This window comes from Cygnus olor, chromosome 1, assembly GCF_009769625.2.
Source record: "Cygnus olor isolate bCygOlo1 chromosome 1, bCygOlo1.pri.v2, whole genome shotgun sequence".
Taxonomy (NCBI): domain Eukaryota; kingdom Metazoa; phylum Chordata; class Aves; order Anseriformes; family Anatidae; genus Cygnus; species Cygnus olor.
Window position 1 is genome coordinate 108,840,475 of NC_049169.1, and position 23,603 is coordinate 108,864,077.

General features: G+C 40.0%; 1 protein-coding gene across 4 annotated transcripts in view; it reads right to left on the reverse strand.

Annotated features, from left to right (window-relative positions):
- The window catches only part of LOC121079285 (amyloid beta precursor protein), a 216,464-nt gene that overhangs the window by 144,728 nt on the left and 48,133 nt on the right, over positions 1–23,603 (reverse strand). For all 4 annotated transcript variants that reach the window (XM_040576333.1, XM_040576361.1, XM_040576342.1 and 1 more), the window contains exon 3: positions 4,264–4,393. In XM_040576333.1, coding sequence (XP_040432267.1) covers positions 4,264–4,393 — 130 coding nt within the window. The remainder of the gene's footprint in view (positions 1–4,263; positions 4,394–23,603) is intronic.

The window sequence follows — 23,603 nt, forward strand, 5'->3', positions numbered from 1 at the left end:
GGGATGCCAGCATGCTCCCTCACCTAGAGACCATGTCAAGAAGCACCGCAGATTTGTACCCCTCGGCTTACAAGTCTCACTGCTCACCATCTTCGCCTGAGCACCAAAACACATTTGTGATTATGCCAAGCAGCACACTTCTCCCTCAAATAGCAAGATTTAACCCTTTGATCTTTGTATTTAAAAACTCAATCTTTTGAACCATCACATCAGACTGCTGTCTTCATGGCAGAGAGGGAGAGAGAGACCTAAACAGATTCCTATTTCTGTTGTGAGGTGGGTAACAGAGCTTCAAGCCATAACAAGCACACACTGAAAGATGTCATTTTCTAAAAAAATGAAGATAAAAATAAGGATACTGTTAAGGCAAATGCCTTCACTGTGTTCACAGAGGTAACTAGAATTTATTCAACAATTTCCATTTCACAAGAAGTTTTCTCTCCTCAGTAAACAAAATGTATAGTAGCCCCTGTGTCCCTGGAAGCATGCAAGAGAGATTTATCTGATTTAGAAACAGATTTAGTGCATAAGAACATTTTCTCAAAACCTGTAGTTTTAAGAATATCTCCACGCCTTGCACACCAGCATAATATCATATCTTAAAAACAAATAAAATTGATAGTGCTTTTCTTCTTTGTTTTGATTAGTCATTGCAAAAGCACATGGCTCACTCAAGGCTTTCATTTTGTCGTATTTAAGTTATCTACATACTTTAGCTGCATCTACTCACGAAAAGGAAATATGAAGCCGTGTAATCCAATAAATCTGATCAATATTACCAGAGTATATTGCTACAAATTGGTGCACTAACTACCATGCAAGAGTCTCAAAGAGAAAAGCTAACGGAGCAGTCAAGTGCTGAAGCGATATGCTCTCTACACGTCTCCCAAGGCCTTGGCTGAAGACTGGAATGCAAATGGACCATGAAGACGCTCCAGCCTGAAAGCAGACATATTTCTGTCACTCAGTGTTTTTCACCTCTGCAGTAAACAAATGTCAAGATGGAAGAAATGTTCAATTCACTCAAGATTCTGAAAGTGATTTTCACTCCAAGATAACATTTGTAATGCTATGAAGAGCTTTAAAAAACCCTCCAGGGCTTCAATAAAGGTCAACATTAAACTGGGGGGAAGGGGAAGCATCACACAGACTCAACTCTGCAATCAGCAAACTTTTTTAAGGTATCTTAATTCTTACTACTTAATGGTGGTCTACATCAAGGGTCTACTTCTGTTAAGATTACTGCAGAATGGGTACTACCAGAGCCTTACTTCTGAAGTTGCCCACCACCAACCACATCAAGGGTAGTAAAGAAGCACATGAAGAGCTGATAAGCAAGATCAAACACTAAAAAAATATATTTTTTTCTAGTATTGAAATGGTATTAGCAGGGGAGAGAGAAAAAAAATACTGAGCTGTTTGTGCAGGCTGCAAGATTAGTTATCGGAATTAAAACAAAAAACACGATATTGTATAAAGTTAAAAGATAATCCGTCATCAAAGCCATGAGACACTAGCAGCCTGAATACAATCAACTTGCTTCCTCCAGTCTTACTCCCTTGATTTACAAGGCAGCAAGTCTTTAAACTATTTGTAACTTGACCACAACTATTAAATTATAGAAAAATCAAAGTAGTAAAATAATAAAGTAACTAACTGTCTTACAGGAAGAGTAAGTAATCAGTCTTTGTTAAAAACAAAAAGAAAAAAAACAACTCCCCCCCCCCCCCCCCCCTTTCAAGACTTCTGCTCTTTTCAGGGAACCTGTTTATCTTATGGCCAGCTTTTCCACCATGAGGGCAATGAGCCAACAAGACGTTGGGAACTAAGCAAACCCGACTTCCCATGGCAGGGGTATACCACCACGCTTGGGAAAATGACCCACTCCATCAGACTCCCACACTAATGCACTTTCACTGCATGAAAGACAGCCTCATTTAACTGCTGCTGTAGGACCCCAGAGAGCAACTAGAGGGCTGTTTGGTAATTTGGCAATTCTTCCTTCAACGGAAGTACTACATGGTCTCTCTCCCCCCACTACACTCTCAGGAACATTAGTATCTCCTCGGGATTTTGTTTCTGTTAGCTTTATTCTAGTCATGGTCAAAAGCTAGGATGAAGGAGAAGGATGACAAACATCCATAAACACAGGCAGACAAATGTGCAAGCTCAGCTACAAGGAAATATGGCAAAAAATACTTTTTTTTAATATAAAATTGGAGTTAAGGGCAAAGTATTAATGGGAATGAGCTGCTTAAATGCCTTTAAAATTTTTGCCTTCAGCAAGAAGTCTAACTTACTACCTAAGATAGCAGACATTTAACTCTTGATAATTTTTCATTCAAAACAGCAGCTCAGGAAAAATACCTTAAATGTCCAAGCCCAGTTCCTCACACCTGCAGGCAACTGCTCATAATGCTGTTCATAATTTTACGAACTTCCTTCTAAATTACTAGGCTTCTTACTCCTATCCCTTTTACCAGGAAGCTGCTGGAGCTCCTTACTCTTGCAGAAGCTTCCTTGTAATTTCCAGATTAAATTTATTCATGGCCAATTTATATTCATTTGCTCTTGTGATGACATTGTCTTTTATCTTAAATTAAGTTGTAAGTTCTCCAAGGCACTGACCAAATCCACATAAGAATGCAGAGTCCTGAGCATAATACTTCCCTGATTGTAACTCAGAGCTTTGATTACAATCACAATACAATAAATAATAAAAATTAGTTTTCGCACCTCTACTAGTATGCTCTTCTTCCACCACATCTGTACCTAAGCCAAGTGGACTCACATGGAATTTGATCAAATATATATTATGATGAAGCCGTGTGAGACTGCAGTCCTGCTCCGCTTCCATGAAGTTGCTTACCTTGCTCTACAAGTTTATCTGTTCTACAAGCTGATGTTTTTATCTTGATCATGGACAACGAAGGAAAGCACAGCAACAAATGCAGAGATGACCTTATTTAACATTAAAAAAAATTTGGTGTAAGAGAGATCAACATAACGCACACAAAGGCTTGGAAAAAGGTCCTCCCCAGAAGTCTTGACTTGGGGTACTTCCTGAACACTCATGCTCAGAAAAGACTCATCATTCTTATCTACAGTGGCATCACAACTACATACCACAGCTCTAGAAACATGCATTTCCTACCCATACAATCAAATGCAGGATCTAGAAACTTTACCTATTAATAAAGTTTCCCTCATATTTCTAGACAGACTTTTCACATCTGTTGGTTTATCACCTTACTGGTAGCACGTGTATTCATTACTCTGCAGTCCTGTTGTTGAGTTAGCCCACTCACTGCCTCTGTATCAGGCAGCATGCCACGTGTTTTACCCAGTCTAAACAAATGAACAGAAATTCTAGAAAGATTGTGTATCTTCTGGAATTTCTTTCACTGTTTGTTTAATCAAATAACTGGCCTCATATGCTTTCCACGCAGTATTTTATCTGCCCTGGCATAACAGAACAGCAAGCTCCAACCTTGAACTCCAACATGTAAACATGAAGCCAGACTGCCAATTCATATGATTCAAAAATGACACTGGTAAAGCAATGTATTTAAATATACCATGGAATAATTTCAAGATAAAGATGTGATTAGAATACTAATGAAAACAACAAATTAATATGATTCTCAATTTTATGAATGCTGACTGAAAGTTAACAGAGAAGTAAAGGTTAACAAAAACACAGCCAAACAAAAAAAATCCAAAGGCATGAATCTCCCTTTTAAATTGGTGAACCGATTCAAAGTACCAAGAACACAGCAGAGAATAACAAGCTACTGCTACAAAAAGGTATTTGCAGAAAGAAATGGTATTTTATTGTCTAGTTTTTGCTTGCTTTCAATAAAAATAGATTCCATTTGGTTTTTACAGTAACAGTCCAAAGACTAAATATGTAAATAATAATGAAAAAACGGTGTATATTTAGGGAAAAGGTGGATAGCTTATAAGCAAAGAACTGTAAACTGGGCACAGATGAATGTCGATATGGAAGAAAAGTAGGTAACAGACAGTGGCAAAAATCTGGGGAGTAAGCAGAAGTCTGTTTTGCAGTCACTCATGAAAATAGCATCAGGAAGATCAAGAGCATTTTCTATTTAAGGTAGTTCCAAAGGACTGGACAATTGGACAAAACCCACCTCAGAGAAGACAATAACATAGAGATACAAAAGATACTTATGTAGACTCTGTACTTTTTGTCATAAAGAGATAGAAACTTCAAAGAGCAGGAAAAAGACAACTACTCACCCAAACACCTGTAGGGAACCACAATATGTGGGTGACCATTGCACTGCTTCCATCCTCTCTTGCACCAGTTTTGGATTGTCACTGGCTGGTTGGCTTCGACAACATTGGTAATTTGCAATTCAGGGTAAACCTAACATTAAAAATATAAAGAAGAAAAATGTTATCACAAACATGCACTCTGGGTCACGCAATATGTAAAATGGACATCATAACACAATAGTCCCTTTCCTATCTTCTCCCTCTTCTGCTGTACATTTGTATTTCAATTGACTTCATGGTATAAGCATGGACACTTGCCTAAAAAGCCAGTGTATTTGTTTGTCAGTAAAAACATGCAGCTGCTAGCTCACAATACAATGGTGGTAACAGATGGCTGTCAAAATACAACTTGGCTGCTTATACTTGCTTAAGCTGAATATCACCTGAACAGGTGTTTCATGGTTGACTAAAATACCCCCTCCTTCATGTCCAGGATATCACTGTTCTTGCAAAACTTCATATATTGGTCCTAATCTCCATACATCTAGAATTAATAGCATGCCTTTATGTTTCTCTTAATCATCTTAACCAACATCATATTCTGTCCCACTGCAGTCTGCATAGTATTTTGTTCAATCAGTTATTCATATTTAGGTTTGTATCACCAATAAAAATGCCTTTCCAACTTTATGAAATGGCTGAGATCAAAATCCAGTCTGTTCTTTATAATGTAATACTCTTTCAACACCCACAACCATGCTACCAGCAAACAGGATGACTAATTTATTGGGAAGCCACAACTTTGATCAAACTACATACTTGGCTTTTTATCTCCCTCAGTCCTTTAAACATAGACGCCTTTTTAAATTATTATTTTATTGTCAGTAACAGCTCCTCTGGTCTCTTTTGCCAATTTTCTGGACAAGTTTTAGCTGCTGACCTTTTGTGCATACCCACGTCGCAGTCACCTTGTACAGAGAGCATCTATAGGAGCTTTTCAGTTCATAAGAAGCACATTACCTCTAGCAATGCTGAGGTTCACGCTGTGGAGTGCTTTCAGAGCAGGCAAACTAGATTCTTAATGGATAAAACCAAAGCAGAAGATGTGCTCCAGGAGCACATCAAACACCTCCCCAGCCATTAATGGATGTTACTCCATACAACCAAAACAAAACCTGCAAAATGTGCTCAGTGTGATGCTCAGCCCCAGCTGCTTCACTCCACGCTCCCAACTCTCCCCACACCACCCTATTTGCTACCATAGCCTATGGCTCTTACTTTTGATTTTTCACATCAGCCGTCTGCCAGCACTAACATCAGACTCAGAAGGGACTAGCTTTCCTTCACCTTTCCTCAAGCAGTCCTGACCAATTTCCGAGTATGTCAAATCTGAGGATTTAGGCAGACTGAAAACTCAGTCCACTCATACCTACCAACGGAGAAGGAAAATACAAACAACCCTGAGGAAAAGCAACTAACTGGAGGATTTTTTTGGACCATCTGCAGAAAAAGAACATAATCCCAACTGAAGAGAGCTAGGTCAAGATGGGTGACTTCCTCAAGTCTAAAACCAATGCTTGGAAAATCACCGTAAGAACCTCTGCAGCCCTCTCTGAGAAAAAGGGATTATCACACAAAACAAGGCCAGGCATAATAGCAATGCTAAAGAAATTACCAGTTAGAGAAAGAAATACTCTACCTAAAAACTGTACTTTATGCTGAGGAGACTGAATGCCAGCCTTGCCTGTACCACAAAACAGCACTTTTTAATCAGATACTTATCAGACGTAGGCACTTCACAGGAGTTATCTGAAATGTTTTTTCCACTTTAGCACCCCCAGCTCATTACAGCGAAGGCATCAGGTGCAGTCTTCTATCCTAACCCAGCATGCTAGACTTCAGATGAAGCCCACAGAGCAGAACTGAAAACTTACAGCAAAAGTTTTTCTAAGCTCAGAAGATTGTGGCTTTGCATGGTTCTTTTGTTTGCTCTGCAGCAGGTGACCAGGGCTGACGGTCACCACCCGCATTACAAATACAACATTCCCGATACACTGGCAGAAAGCAGCTCCAGAAGAACTTACTGCTCCCTCTGTGCTTCAAATACTGGATTCTGAACAGAAACAGCAAGGTTGCAAATTAAATGAAAGCTCCCCTGTCATCTTCAACCTCATTATCTTTTGCCTTCGCCTCCCCACTTCCACCAAACAGGTCTGCACATGCTCGTGCTCGGCTCTTGTTACAGCACTGCAAGAACAGATTAGGATTTCACCATGGTGGGAAATTTCACACCTCAACTGCTGTGAAAATATTACACTGCAAGGCACCATAGCTACCTCAAGAGATAATGAGGAAGATAAAATCGAAAGATCTGCTTTTCTTCAGACACCGCCTTTATCATCATCATTACCCTACAATCTCCCAAGTTTGTACATCCCCAGACGTTGCACTAATTACAGCCCACTGGCACGTAACATTGGATGCTGGCACAAACCACACGCTTGATACAGCACACGGTGTCATTGACACATTCTCACAAGGGCCATTTGAACATTTCTCAGGGTTAAGCGTCACTTGTCACGTACCAGGAAGTAAATCTCTTAAATGAAAGAAAAAAAAAAAAAAGGCAAAAAAAATTTCAAAACAGTTGGACTGGAAATGTGAAAAGAAACTAAATTAAGGAAAAACTCCAAATAGTTTGTGTATCCACAGAACGTGTATAACGCTTTAAAATGACTGGAAATAGAATCCTGACACGTGAGAACAAAGACACATTTAGCTGCTTTCCTGAGGTGAATTGCTAATGAGTAAGGCTGAACGATCACTGTAGAGTCTTACACCATCTTAAATAGTAAGACTGGCTGGGGAAGGAATTAATGCACTATTTTTATTTTCACTATCTCCCCAAACCATCATTTTAACTATTGGTTTGTACAGCAGACCAAATTCTAAGGAGTTAACAGTTTGTCCAAAGGACTCAAGGAAGAAGAAATACAAAGAAGCCTCTTCTTCTGTTCCTACATCAGTTACCTAAGTCCTAATTTCCTTTGACGGTTCACACAAAGCTCTGTCCACCCTTCACATGAGAAAACAGGCTTTGAGTGTCATTATCAATAGGTTAATGCCAGTAATTGGTATGCACTGACGAAAGTTCCCCTAACTAGACTTATGTAAGACACTTGCTCTGAATTGAAGTGGGACCTACTTAGTGGCATAGAAAAATGGGATTCATATTTATTTATAGTGTCCCTAATGAGCCATTGTTCCCCCTAGATAGTCAGAGTGTGTAGCTTTAGAAAATTACAGGACATTGAAAACTTCCAACTTTATCGCAACTTGTTGCACAGCCATTCCTTCAATACATTTTAAAAGAAGTGATGGAAGAAGGAGGTCAACAATCAAAAATTTTTAACTGCCAATGGAAATTTATAGTTAGATCATATTACTTACATCAAATTTCCTTAAATTAACTTCAGAAGCAAAAAAAAAAAAGCCTCTGCACTCAGCCTATTCAGAATTTAACATGACGCAGAGAGGTTACGTTCACCACTCTGAAGCCTGATGACATTTGGATTTAGAAGTAAAATGTACATGTGCTTAATAAAAGGAGTTTTGATCTGTTATCACACAAAGGTATTGATGATACAGTTGTGACAGTGTTACAACAATATAACTTAATCTACTATGTGAATATGTGTTTGTTGTGGTTTAGCCCGGCTGGCAGTCAAACACCACACAGCCGTTCGCTCACCCTCCCCCCTCCCTCTCCAGGATGGGGGAGAGAAACGGGAAAGTGAAGCCTGTGAGTTGAGATAAAGACAGTTTATTAAGACAGGGAAAAGAATAACAACAATAATAATAATAATAATAGTATTAATAGTAATAATGTGTACGAAATAAGTGATGCACAATGCAATTGCTCACCACCCGTTGACCGATGCCCAGCCTATCCCCGAGCAGCCGGCCACACCTCCACCCCGGCTAGCCACCCCTATATATTGTTCAGCATGACGTCAGATGGTATGGAATACCCCTTTGGCCAGTTTGGGTCAGCTGTCCTGGGTCTGTCCCCTCCCAGCTCCTGCTGCATCCCTAGCCTGCTCGCTAGCAGGACAGAGAGAGGCTGAAAAGTCCTTGGCTTGGTGTAAGCACTGCTCTACAACAATTAAAACATCAGCATGTTATCAGCGCTCTTCTCATTCTAATCCAAAACATAGCACCCTGCCAGCTACTAGGAGGAAAATTAACTCTGTCCTAACTGAAACCAGGACAGTGTTATTGAACAAATTTGGTATTATCTTAAAACAAATTGGGAAGAGGAAAAAAGTGAAGAAACTGGGAGGCAGAGAAGAAGATTTCAGTAACGAAGCAGTTTCACTCAGCCATATCTGCTTGGTAGAAGTGAACACTCTATTTAGCTTGGTGCAGCCTTGAAGTAATACTTGAGCATAATCATATGAGACAGTCATCTCTGACACTAAAAGACATTTCTATTCAAAAGCAGAGGATTTCATCTCTTGGTATTATTCATTACCCCCCTCATCTCTAAAGTAATTCTGACCATTCAGGGTATTGTTTCTTTTATCAAATTATTCTATTAAATTATTGAAAGGTTTACAATGTTAGCTGATTAGGATTTTAGTGGAGCCATTTCAATTTACTTCTGATTTTTTTTTATTATACAACTAAGATAACAATAACAATAGAAATCACTACATATAAATCTTGAATTACTATCGTAATATGTATAGTTGGAATTACCATTACAGATTTATTCTGAGTTCTGCTTGAGCTTAAGGATCTTTTCCTATATATTTCAAAAGCAAAATCATCACAGGGGAGAGAGCAAAATTCAGTTTTAGTCTCAAATGACTTGAGTTACTTCATGATCCTCCATCATGAGTATGCTCCATCAATGGAAACATTTAAACTGAAAACATACGGGCCAACATTTGCACATAAACACGTGTACACACAGTATTTGTAAAATACAAGGTGGTATTACACATTAACGTGAACAGAAAAAAAACAACAGTGTCTTAGACTAACAAATTTAAAGTAAAGTTTAATTAGTAACTGGTGTCCATCTTCACCAAGATTTTAAGACTGCAGAGAACCATGGCAAGAGGCAAAAATAATTGTTTAAGGTGCAAAACTATCATACTGTAATCACTTGCTATTAATTAAACATTTCAGTATTTTTCTCTGAAGTGTATCCCACATCAGTTTGAATTTTGACTCTTTCAAATCAGAAAGGTGTATTAGTCTGCCACAACATGCCACCAATCATCAGTCAGAAGTACATACATTTTCTTATTATCATTTCCTTTTATTTTTTTCCCCCCAAATCCTTCAGTTGTTTGCTGTACCTACACATGGTACCTTGGCTTAAATTACACCACACATTTGCTTTCTAGATCTGCCTTGCACCCTGTGTGGCAGCACCAGACACGGCAGGACGTTGAAGTCAACCTGAATTCAAACATAATTCTCAACTCTCTAATGTCACAAGAAAAAAAAGTCTTTTTTGTTTCAGTCTCTCTAAAACATGCTACTTCAGAAATGGTGCTAATTTACCCCAATTCTGACAAGTACTTATGAATTGGCAACCTGCTAGAAATCTATCTCAGTCAGTGGCAGTATCTACATTAAAAAGCAAATATAAATGACCACTGAAAAGCTAGAAAGAAACACACATACAACTAAGAGATGAAGAAGAAACTACTACTGTAAATAGCCAGAACAAAAATTAGGGTGTTTTTAGTAGTTACATCTTTAGCAACTTGAATAACCCAAATGCTTTGATCTACTTAAAAGAAAGTGGAAAATAATCAAACTGTATTTCAGTTTGAGTTATGGCCAGACCAACAAAATCAAAACAAAACAAAAAATCCACCTTGGCTTGTGGACATATTTCCTTCCAACCAGACCATGCAAGTTTGTACTTTTAATATTCTATACTTATAATGTTGATGTTACTTTAATATTTAGAACTACTTACTGAAATTGTCAGACAATTAGCTTTTTAAAATTGCAATAAATAAATAAATAGTGTATGTGATAGGTAACTATTTACCTCTGTGCTTTAAATAAAGGAAGAAATTTGATTGTTTCAGTGAAACAGTTTGCAAACATTTGAAACAAGGACAAAAAATGCCTGCATTTAGCAAGCTGTCTTTAGGAAGGCAATGGTGTTAAAATTGTGGAAAATGTCGTTCTGACAGTGATTATATCTGAAGGAAAACTAAAAGATTCTTCGACTATGGGAAAAAAAAGCCTTCCATTTCAGATTAACAAATTACAGTTGGACAGAAACTATTCCTTTCTGGAGTGCATCTTTAAAAAAATCCTATTGAGGTTTTTCCTGTTAAGAGGGCACAAAGCAAACTACACCTTAAAACCACAAGAAGGGACAGAACACCAGCTGCTTCACAGTATTTATCATCAATATATTATTGTACGGCAGTGGTGAGCAGACATGCCACGCTCATTTGCAAGAGTTTGGCATGCTGAGAGGAAGTGCATGACAATTATTTCTGTGCGTCCAGTATTTCTGCAAGCTCTCCAGTCTACAGCTTCTGAAGCATCAACATTGCAGACTCCCAACTGTCCTAGGCCAACAGCAACAGTAGTGGCATCACACGAGCTGCGATTACACAAGCACAGCCAAACTGGAATGAAATACAGGTTGCAAGACTGAGACCATGGTATCTGCACAACAGGCAGCTGCACACAGATTCAAGTTACTATGCATCTCATGTCAAAATATTCTAGTTTATTAATGTGTTGGTTTTTTTTACAACTACTTTTCTATGTTACTATGGAGGGTTTTGGTATAGGGTGATTTTGGATTTTCATCAATTAATATCTAAACCCAGGCTCAGGCTTTCAGAAGCAAGAGGCTTTAAAGACTCAGCTTTTCTGTTTTGTTGTTCACCTTTTATATTTTCTGCTGCATAGTTATGTAACGTAAAGGTTGAAAAAAATGTCAAAGCTAAAAACCTCCAAGAAAAAAAGAACATGGGCCTCACAAACTGCTGTGGAAAGACCTTCTCTTGAACTCCTTGAAAAAATAAGGAAGAAAAAAAGCTGATTTATTGAACATGTTGGTACCAGATGTAACTACGAGGACTTACTACCTTTATGCTCCTACTCATTTCAACCAGCTATCCTATTTTTTCCCTATTTCTTCAGCAATTGTGGCCCAGGTTATGGTTTTTAAGCCATGCTTTCAGTGCATCTGCTATAGCCTTACCTGTATTAGACCTGTAGACTTGACAGGTGAAGCAATGGTACTGTAACCACGAAGCACAGTAAATCCATCAGCTCTGCAGTCCTCCCACATGGACACCGAATTGTCACAGACACAGGCATAATCCCTGTCCTAAACTGACAAGAGGGGATGCCAAGCAAGCTTTAGAAAGATTTCAACAGGCTGACATGAAGGCCCTGCTATGTGTGGTCAAGTTGACTACTCCGGGCAGCCCCCAAGGGCCAAAATCTGCAGGCAGCAGCTGTTGTGTTTCATGGGAAATGAACCGTATTTTGCCATGCTTGCTCATTTCACAATCACCACCTCCTTGTCTTTTTTGCTTTTCCTCAAAGCAGTATTATGCAGAAACAGTGCTGTTCTCCTCCCAGCTAGCCCATCCTCATAGAAGGTTATGAAATATGAACTCTGATTGCTGAGTAAAAGCAGGAATAGTTGCCCTACCAGTAGCACTGCACATGCTGTGGTACTGGCGTGGTTGCACAGCAAACACTCTGTATAACACAGGCCTGTGGCCCCAGCAGTTGGCTGAGGACCTTCGCCTCTCCAGCCCAGCACACTTCTGCGAGTCAACACTGAAGCCTTTCATTTTCTGCCAAGTCTCTGCCGGTTCAGCCCCGCTCCCTCATACCTGACCGCACTCACTCTGCCTCAGCTTTCTCAGCCACACAGGTGGTTCCTCACAGAAGCAAAACTGTATGACTGTTGAGTATCCCAATTTTTCATGCTATTCTGTGGCCCAAGGAAGCCTTCACTTGCTTGGTGAGGATGAGAAAAGGAAAAGTAAATAAACCCAGCACCAGCTGTACTGGTATAGTTTCCAAAGCATCTTTTAAACCTCTTCATTTTTTCCTCCAAGTATGCAAATCCAGTGACCTTCATTACTGACCTATCTGAAGGAGGAAAAAGAAGAAGAAAAAAGGAAAAGAAAGAAAGAAAAAAAAAAGTAGGGGTGTGTTTTGGGGGTGGAGAGGATAGATGACAAACCTTTCAGGCATTATCCACAAGTTGGGAGAGAAGATGGGGGCAAAGAGGGGAAAGAGGACAATGTTTCTGCTGATTCACTCTTGGTTTTGTAAACATGCCTTCACTGCTTTTCTATGTGCCCAGGGTTTATATAAAATCTTGTACAGTATCCCAAGTTCTTTTAGTATTGAGAGTGGTAAAAAACCATGAGCTGTTTTTAGTTCACTGGCCACTTGGATTGGTTTGCCTGCAAGCGGCTTCATAGGTACATGATCCCTTCTCCTAAAAATCCCTGATGTGTTTTTAACTGAATTTTCACAGAAGACTGCCACTCATCTTATAATTAAAGCATTCAAAAAACCTGCCAGACTTGAGGTAGTGTGCTCAACCTTAATTCACACACAGGGCTGCATGCTTTAGCAGAGGCTTAATCGCATGCTCCCACACTGGCTTCCTCTGAGTGCTTCCTCTACACAGAGAAAGCAGAAGCATACGGGAGCAGAAATAAGCCTGCGTGGTCAACCCCTCACTGCCTTTCAAGTCCTTGATGTTACAACACAAATATGTTTGCATGCAATAAGAAAACCAAACCAAAACTCCTAGCCCTGCCAGAAATTCTGTTTACCGCGCCAGGCCTCCAAAGCCTCTCCTGTATAATTATGGAGGATGTCCAGCTGGTCATACTACAAAACCTCAGAGCAAACAGGGTTAGACTCATGGCCTCTTGTAAGCTGCTTGCCCATCCACCTTCAGCACTTACTCTTTAAATGTGACAAACGCCTCTATGTCTCTGCAGGTAGAAATCTTTATTCAGACAGAGGTGTCAGAGTCCACTTTGCCAGGCCACCTGAAGCCCGTTTGGTGTTACTCTGCTCAACCACAAACAGAAACGGTGACTACACCTGCCTGTTACTCCACAGCATTGCTAGAAGCAATTAACAGTTTGGGTTTTCAGCCTTTTTGGTTTTTGAAATTAAATCTCTGCAGGAGTAAGGTTAAGTATCAGAACAGTGAGGCAGAAGAATATCTCACTTATCAGAGTATTTTCATCTCCAGGTCACATATCATATACAAAGGATAAGGACTGCTTTTGACTGCCACAAGGGTCACAGCAGTCCCCCCAAGAGGGGAAACCTGGCAGACGGTAGTTCCGAAGCCAAAAAATCTCCTTCTTCAGGCACAAGATCAGCTTTCATCCTTCCCATTACCTCTTTAAGGGTTGTGTGGGGCACAGCATCACCATGTAAAGCAAGGTGGGACAGTAAAAGCAGCTAGAGCCTGGGTCTGGTTTCTGGGATTCTCCTACAGGCTGCCATCTCTCCCATAGCACATGTCAGTAGGAAGAAGGCAATGCATAGTGCTCTTCTGACAGAAGCAGCCCTTAGTAGGACTATTCTTTCAAAAAAGAAAAAATAAAAAGAGGCAAAAAGTCAGTCTGACCTTTCTATTTTGTTGTATTATCATCACGAAGATGGAACAACACTATTTCATCTCAAGCATGATACGTTTCAGAAAGGAACGGTAGGGAAGGAGCCAGACCTTCTGCCCGAAGACAGGGTGGTATTCTGAAAGCACTCAATTAAGCAACTTAATAGCACTGTGGAAGTCACCGCCAGTTTCCTTCTCTCCTGCATTAAAAAAATAATCTTCAATATTAACAGGCTGCAACTCACATTTTATATCACCAAATTACCTACCTGGACTAGTTTCACAAGCTTCATCTGAAGAAACCACATATCTTTTTGTCAAATGGGAACATATATGGCTATAGTTGATTGGGTTGTTAATTCTGTGTGTTGAGTATGCTATAGAATAAGACAAATCCAAGCAGTAGCTATGAAAATATACTTGAGAAAAAAATATAATTGTTCTCTATTCAACTCCAATGAGTTCCATTGCTTACAAAATGACCTACTTTATGTCAACGGTGTCCTCGGGGCCATGCAAGAACTGTCACAAAGTAACAGGCCTGGGAACTCATTTCTAATAATCTAATTAATTTATGCATTCTTGAGTTTACTGAGGAACTAGCCAACGGGTGATTTATTAAACTAAGAGCCTAGATTCAGTTGTTTGCATGCCCCAAGAGGCAAACAAGGATGTGACTTCCCTTTTTATGAAATCAACTTCAGGGCCTACTATCAAGAATATGAAGTAGTAATGTAATGGCATATTCTGAAATACTGGTTATACTCTATCATTCAGAATGCAAGAAAACCATGCATTCAGCTTGGCTTAATTCTGCAGTGAAAGGAATAGAGAAAAAGATTGGGCAATTTGCAACCTAGAAACTATCAGGCTACCTAAAATACACTTTACCTTAAAAAACTGAGAAGTTAAACACAAGGAATGAAGACATCGTAAGTACATCATCAGAAAACACTCCAGATCAGTAACGTTTCTTGTTTGTAAACTGCTCTCTTAAAACACTAGCATGGAAAAGAATATGAATGAAGATATATTAGGCATTTATTACCTCTGTTACCAGTACTAACTGTATGTCAGATTAAATGAAGTTTACCATCAATGCTCATCTTATCAAAACTGTTGCTGTGTGTTTCCGAAGCCCTACCTGTTCAAGGGAACTGCAATCTGGAGCAGCCACCAACACAGAAGTTCATTTACTGTTTGCATTTCACATGTGTCTGTTTCAAATAGGGTACACCATAAAATGACAATGCTCCAAAAAATGTGTACAACAAATTCTGGTATCACAGTATGCCCTGTCACAGTTTCAAAGTAGAATAAGATGATTCAGCTTGATTAGATCCACATGGACTTATTTAGGATTTTGCTTTACAATATCTACCTATCCCCCATTTAAAAAAAAAAAAAATCACTGAGTTACAAACTATTGGAAACACTTTAGGAGCTTAGAAATTACACTGTAGGAGACCAGAAAACCTCTACAGCACTTGCTCATTTTCCCCCTTTTTTCCCTTCTTCTTCTTCCCCCCTTTTCCACCCTTTACCTACTGTTATTTTCTGTGAAATTCCACTAACCAATTTCTTTTGAGTTAGGGAAAACATTAAAAAAAATATAATAATAATCCCAAGAAATGCTCACTTTCTAAAACAAGTTACTAAAAATTTGAATAGATGTTTTCAAAATTCTTTTCCAAAAAACAATGATTAAGTTTGTTAAAGAAAGATAAAATGGATGTTATAAACAATGTTATAAACATTGCTCAGATTTCAGCAGAAATTCATTTCATGTGGTTTTGTTGCACAAGGGAAAAAAAAGGTAGTACAGGGAAGAGCTCTGCACCAGAGGGAAAGCAATGGAGGCCTCAGCAGGGTACGTGGAGACGGCAATTTGCTAAGGAAGCAACTTGTATAAAACGTGGTTCAATTTCTGATGTGTGTGTAACATCAACTACTGCTCATACCTTTGATAAAGCTCACAAGGCATTACTGAAAGCTAATGTCTGATGGGATATTATGATATCGTCATTAACTATTGAAGTATTATGGCTTCCCAGATCATTCAGTATTCACTTTTATTCACAAATTGCACTTACTATTTCTCTCATTCTGCTTCATGACATTTCAAACCTCCTGGGGAACAGGGTAAGGGAAAAAGGGTATGTAGAAATATGTAACAGCTGCCACCTGCAAATGTCTTTGCAACAAACCTTGTAGATTTGTCCATGAAACCTGTAAAAACTTGGGCTGATGAGTAAACCATTTTGTTCCTTTATTTCCAGTTGCTGAATCAGACTGAAAACCTGCTAATCCTAATTTCCTCCTGATTACCGTAGTCACTAAAGAAATAAAACAGCATCCTGAACCCATGAACGACATCCTGTGGGCATTTAACAGGAGGAGCTCTGAGCCATCTTTCATTTTGAGAAGAAGGGCTGTCAGCCAGTGCCTTTCCCCATAAAGCTGCACCCTGGACTCCACAGATGACTGACTGCCCGTTTGACAGCAAAGCAAGAAATGAAGTGGTCATCACCATCTGTGTTTTACCATAACGTAAAACCTCACCATTTCTTTTTCTACAACAGACTTCCAAGGAGGTGACCGTTTGTATACCTAACACACTTCACCCTAGCAAAGTTCTTGTTGTACAAAACCTAGATAAGACTCAGATAGTGAGATAAGTTGTGTCATATTTGAGACACCCTCTCAGAAATGAAATTCTGATACCACCAATAACCAAATGAATCTTGCAGAGCCTGCGGCCCTCACTCACAAATTATGGATTTGAAATTAAAACCAGAAGGAAGATGACAACTGACACAACAACTGATATTCTCAGCTGCAATACCATTACCTCCAAGACACAGTCCCCTGCATCAAGTAAAGCATAGCATGAAAATACAACAGTAAAGAAGTACTCGTTTAAGTAATATCAAGGCTACAGAACAGATTGTTCCACTCATGCTGACACTGCTGCAAAAAAAGGTGACTATGCACCGAAAAAAACTAGAGAGAAGACAGTTCTGAAAGCAAGCTCCAAATTCATTCATCTGCTCAAGAAATAGGGCAATGAAGAAAAGTCCTGAGTCTGGAATTCAAAACGGCACACTTTGGTGTACTCCTGTCTCTGAAGCAGCAAGAAAGGATGTATCATGGACATAGCAAGAAACTTCACAAGAATATTGTAGAAAAATCTTATTACCAGTATGCTGATAATATTTGGTTATGATACTTGGCATACAAAACCAGATAATAAGTTATTTGGAGGTTCTCGCTTCTTTCCAAATTTTAAAAGATATTTAATAAAATTGAGATAATTTCTATATAAAAAGTGGACAATAAAGAGTTCTCTCATCACTGTTTATGCTACTTCAACACATACCTGCTCAAATTTGAAAGAAAAAGAATATTCACAAAATGTTTCTGTAACTGCTTTTTAAATGATGGTGGTGCCAGGTTCACCTTTGTGACTACAATAAAAACAGCAAGCTAGCTTTTATTTCTTCAGACATTAAGAGTGCAGATTCTGCTTTTACCTGTTTTGTATGAAAAATCGTAAGATTAGGACCCCTGCAGTTCAACAAAGGCATCCTTACATTAAACGTTAGTAGTAACTAAGAGGAAAAAATAAAAGTACAATGGAATTTTTATGGAAAAATAATTTTGCCTCTCAACTGCACATATTTCATTTGTGAACTTGTTAAAATATGTTTTTTCCTTCTCTTTTCAAAGGGGCTTCAACCTTTGACTATACCTGAAATACTGTTAAAAACACAGCGAATACAAAGTGATTTCAGATATTGCTTCTCCTGTAAAAATGCAATCCCTACTTTCCTTTAAATGCTGCATTCATCCAGTTGCAAAACAAGCCACTTCATTATAAAACTTAAAGCAAAACTTGTACTGGCAGCAGTGGCAGCAGCAGTCCCCGTGTGCCAGGTGGAGCCTGGTCAGCATCAGGATAAAGGCAGCAGCGTGAGGGGCACCATGGACTGGAAGCAAGTTCTGCCTCCAAGGTCGATCAACCAAGGCCTCACAGCACGTGCAGCACCAGGACCCGCACCATGGAGAAATGGCGGCAAGCTGAAGTCAGAGGTGGCTCCCTCCTCAGGGAACAGAGCTCCATCTGCACTCCAGGCCCTCTCCAGAGAAGTTTGCTGCCTCCCCAGGGCTCGGATCAGGGGTATAATACAGCCTTCGGACTAGTGCCCACTCCTCCTCTTTCAAGTGGGTACCGGCAACATGGCTACAGGTAGCCCAAGGTCTGTAAAAAGGGGTCAGGGCCCTGGGGGAGACAACGGAAGGACTCAGGAGCACAGACAGTGTTTTCCCCAATCCTCCCAGTAATCGGGAGAGACAAGGAACAAAACAGGTGAGCCCAAGTCATCAGTGCCTGGCTCCAAGACTGCTGCCTCCACCAGAATTTTAGGTTTTATAATTGTGGAAGAGTCTTCCAGATCAGAGGTCTCTGGGGGCCTGATGGGACCCACCTGTCTTGATGTGAGAGACATTTCCTGGCTCATAACCTGCAAGACTTACTAAAAGGGCCTTAAACTATAATAGATCAGGGAGGGGGACACGATTATGAACACTGAGGTTCAGCCAAAGGTTGGTGCAGCCCTGTCTGAGGGAGGTAAGGCTAATGGGAGCATCTCTGCTGCTCTGGGGAGCACTGTGTATTCAAGAGCACATCCCAAATGCTTGTACACCGACGCTGGCACACAGCATGAGTAACAAACAGGATGAACTGTAAGCTTTGGTCCTCTCCCAGAGCTACAGGATCATTGGTGTTAGTGAGACTTGGTGGGACAAGTCCCACACATCGGAGTGCTGTTGGCTGTTCAGTAGGGACAGGCAGGGCAGGCGTTGCACTGTAGGTAAGGGAGGGATCAGACTCTCTGGCCACTGCCGTTAGGGATGATGCGGTAGAGAGCCTCTGGGTGAGGATTAAGGGGACAGATAGCAAAGCAGATTCTGTTGTGGGTGTCTACTATCAACCACCCACCCAGGATGGTGGCACGGATGAGCTGTTCTACAGGCATTTGGGAAAATCTTGGGACAGGCTGCACAGCTGGAGCAAGTCTCACTGCTCACAGGCTCCACATTGTTCATCCAGCACAGATGATGTTGGGGCTCAAGCTTTCAAGCCACTTTTTCCCTTACAGCTAAATGTAGCAATGTACATTGCTGTAGAGCAATGGACATCATAGATGCAACATGGAGAAAAGTCCCCACAGAAGCTGCTTGTAGGTCAGTACATAAGCACTGAGTCTAGACGTGCATCACGTTCCCCGCAGTCACTGGGCTGTCTATAGGCATCTGTACATTTAACAGAAACAATTCGGGAGCATGTAAAATCAAAGAACAAAATGTCGTAGCCCTCCACCCCCCACCAAAAAAGCACCTAAACATTTTCTTGCCAGCAGTCTTCCTCCTGCAGTCTGTTGCCACACAGATGGCAAAACATTTTTTGAGGCCTTGTATCGCATGTTCTACTGAAGTCAATGGGAACCCTGACACCAACTTTGCTAACAGAAGGATTGAGTCCATCAACCCCAAGATATCCAGGAGAAAGAAAAAAAAGACACTCTTCCTCCCATCCTCCTCCTCAAAAAAAAAAAAAAAAAGAATCTCAAAAGGATTAGGGTGGTTGCCAAATGGAGAAACTAGAAGCACTTCACATTGCTCCAAATGATTCAATTGACCACAGCAATATTAATCCCTAAAGAAGAACACTGCCGTGGCATAACAAGAAGGCAAATCACATCTGACAAAACTTAGACAAAAATATACATAAGACCTTATTCTCAAGCAGAATTCAGATGTGGATTTCCAAGTTCTCAAAGGCAGGACCCACCTCAGTCAGAGACCGTCACAGGTCTGAAGGGCAAGTATCACCACAGATTCTCAGTCCACTCACTGTATGAATCAGCCTTTCAATGTGAGACACACACAAAAAAGATGTCTACTTAAAGTGAGTAACAGCATAACAGGTTGCTGTCAGCCCGACACAGCTACTTGACAAGCTCCGATTACTACCTTGGGTGAATTACTCTGTTAGCAAAAATCTGAACTATGCCAGCTCAGTACGGCAGTCTCAAAATACCATACAAAACTGACTTCTACCACCTCCAATCACATGCGTGTGTCAGGGAGAGAAAGGGTGCATGTCTGTAAAGATGTCTCATTTTCACCACAATCAGCACCAACTCCTCTCCAGAGATTACTGAACTCCAAGCACCTCAAGCTTTTAGCACACTTTGCTCTTGAAGAAGAAAAAATCGAAGTCTGCAGTAGGATTTCATTTCTGTTGAAGCTTCACCCCATTCTCACTGAGGCACAATCTCCAGAGAAAGTCTACCATCAGAGTCTACTCTCGTTTCTTCTAGTTGATTGAGGCAACTAATTAACATGATGGTTGTGGCTGCATCCAACTAGACAAGTTCAAAGTGTCTCAAGAATAGGACATTCTGGGTAGGAAAGCCCAGCAAAGGCTTCAAGAAAAGAATAATAAGAAAGTATATAATATAATTTTACAACACATATAATATATAATATTACAACATATAATTTTACAACTACTATCAAATTCAGCCTTTGGCATCAAACTCACTTGACCATCATCAGAAATGTTTACTACAACAGTATTTGACAGATTGGCACTCTGAATAGTAACCAAGCAGAAAAACTTCTTTTTTTTTTATTAATTACTTCACAAACCAGTACTTTTGGAGTCGTCATGATGCCAGTAATCCCCATTCAGGTGGCAGTAATACAATCAAATCATTTCTGTTCTTGCAATCTCCTCGAATTTACTAATTCCTCAAAATCCTCAAAGAAATTAATATCAAAACAAAGTACAATAATTTACCATCTATTTTTTCTTTTACTTGTTCCGCAGTAAGAGCAGCATATAATACATTAAATTTAAAAGGATCTTTGGAGCTCTTTGTCCAACAGGAGCTACATTCACTGAATTGGACTAAAGTTAATAAACAAATAAACGAATCATTTGACCATGCCAAGCAAGTACTTCTTGATGCAATGGCTTTTTCAAACTGTCAAAGAAAGAAGAAATAATAATAATAAAAAAAAACCTTTGCACCTCATATTGCTTTTGCTTATCCTGGGAGAGATTACTTCCTGCCTTGCAGAGCTACACCTGCTGTTCTGGAAATTTTCAAGTGAAAAACGTAGATCAAAGCTTTAACTCCTCTTATCTTCAGGATTATGTTATCATGCAATCTCCTTTATTACTACGTGCTGTGGCTTAACAGTTTCTGTTGTTTAGCAGGGTAACTGTTTTAGAGATAAGCTTTAATTTGTTTAGTACTCATGAAAGTGAGACATTACACCGAAGTGAACCCATTGCTCCAAATACTAGTCTAGGCAACAAAGTCAATGCAAGGATTTGCAAAGACTTCAAATAACTCTATCAAACTTTTAGTGCAGTGTGAGCAGTTTCATATCGAGCTATCAGTGCAGCCTTGCAACAGTCAAGTTGACCTTCCAACACCTTGTAAGACAGCCCAGTGCTTATCCTACAAGAAATTCTTCACCATGGCTGCTACACTGTGTGATAAATAAATACTTGGAAATTTATTTATCACTGTGTGATAAATAAATATTAACTTGGAAATGCCAAATCTACTGCTGCATTATGCTTAGGATAGGATTTTAGTTTGCTAGACAATAGCAACAGAGAACCTTCATCCTGGAGAGCAGCAGGTGAGGTTGATATTCGGGAGCACAGCCAGAACCCGCGCACAGCTCCGGGTCAGCTAGCAGCAGCAGCAGCAGCTACATGGAGCCAGCTGTGCCCCAGCTCTGCAACCCTGCCTGAGCAAGAGTAGCAGGGAAACCAGAAGTAGGAGGGACTCTGCCTTCGAGGTAGAGGTCCACAGCCTTTTTCTAAAAATACTGCCAGCAGGCCTGTGGAAGAAGTGTTTAGTAGATGACTTAAGAACACCAAATTTCAGGTCAGATCACCTCTGTGAGGTTACTGTATGACACTGAATTTATCTGTCTTTCATGCACTTGTCAATTCCCCCTTGTTCTTCCTCTGTTGTCATCATCCCGTCTAAAAATGTCACCCTTGTTCACAATTTTTTATCTTCACCTGTTTTCTTTTCTCTCCATTCCTGCACAGATTCGGGTGTTTTGAATTTAATTCCTCTCCACTTATCTTGCTGCTCCTGCCCTAAATTAAATTATGGAGCCACTTTTACATCTCTGATTAGAATGTGACCTGCTCTTCATTATAGGTTTGATTTAACACCTGTCTTCAAAACCTAATAAAATCAAAGTTTTCCCCATTTAAATTGTGTTGTCCATTGCAGAGAAACCTTGCTGGGGAAAGTCAGCGATTAACTGGACATGCTGTAGTGCCTTCAGAAATACCTTAAAAGTTTCTTCTTCAAAGGCTGTTCAAGGACTGTAGCAAAACCAGACCTGTGGCCAACTGTTAGATGAAGGAAAAGTCATGCTCTCCCCGTGTCAACACTCCAACTCACCTGAACGTCTGTGAGCTGGTTCAGAGAGGGAGAAGGATCCTTTTTTAATTTTGTTTGTTTGCGGGGGTTAGCTTCATGCGAGTTCAGTTCCCTCAACTTCCTCATCACAAGATGAGACATATGCTGAAATCTGGCAGAGAAGACATGAGGAGGAGGAGGAGGGGAACAAAACTGACTCTTTCTGCAGCAGCACGTACCACTTAGGCTCAATGGCTCTACAGCAGTACTCCTAACTGTTAGTTTTGTAAGAAACTCTAAAATTAGCTCATGCAATCTGACTGTCTCATGGGAGAGACTGTTTGTTCTTTCCACAGATCTTAAGCTACAAGAGCTGAAGATGCCATAATTGGAAGTATGTGAAAGTGGGGATGTTTGGGAACTTTGAATTTGGCTGCATACAAGAGAATTTTGGGTCCTTTGCTCTGCTCCAAACTGCAAACCAGAGTGGTGCTCTTGCATGAAACGTCTGAGATAGAGGAATGAAACAGTGGTAGTAAAACATCACACTGCTGCTCAGCTTAGCAGCTCTGATCCGTACTGCCACTAAAACCTTAAAAGCCATCTTTCAGTTTTCAGCAAGTAATTACAGATTGGCACACCCACTGACGTGTTCTCAGCAACAGCTCCAAGGGAGAGTTTCAAAGAGAAACTCCTCTAAAATACTAAGAAGCATACACATATCAGTTCATACTGTATTTAAAGTTTAGCTTTTATAAGATCAGTCTTACCAACTTCTCTAACGTCTCCGGATAGAAGCATAAATTTAATTCCTGCTTCTTGCAAGGCTCTTTGTTTTTTTCCTCTTAGATGGAGTCTACAAACTTGCCAAGCTGTGTGGGAACTTGGACAAGCAACATGAGCTGCAACAGTTCACAGATGTTTAAAGACATACTCATCAAAATCAAACTCAGATTTACAATGTTTTTACAGATTTACAAAGTCTGTAACTGGCTCAAACAAGGTAAAGCAAAAGGTACTAAAGGGTCTTGATAATGCATCAAAAAATGGTGCTTTCCATGTGCAACTCAGAAGTCTAACTTGCAAAGAAGCCACTTACTGACCAACCAAACTGTGATCACACAGCTTTGACAGAGCTGCATTCACAGAATAAGTGGAATAAGTTATGAACGGAGGAAATCAGGTGTCTTACAAATGCTTAATTTTTACTGTTCTTCAAGACAACATTC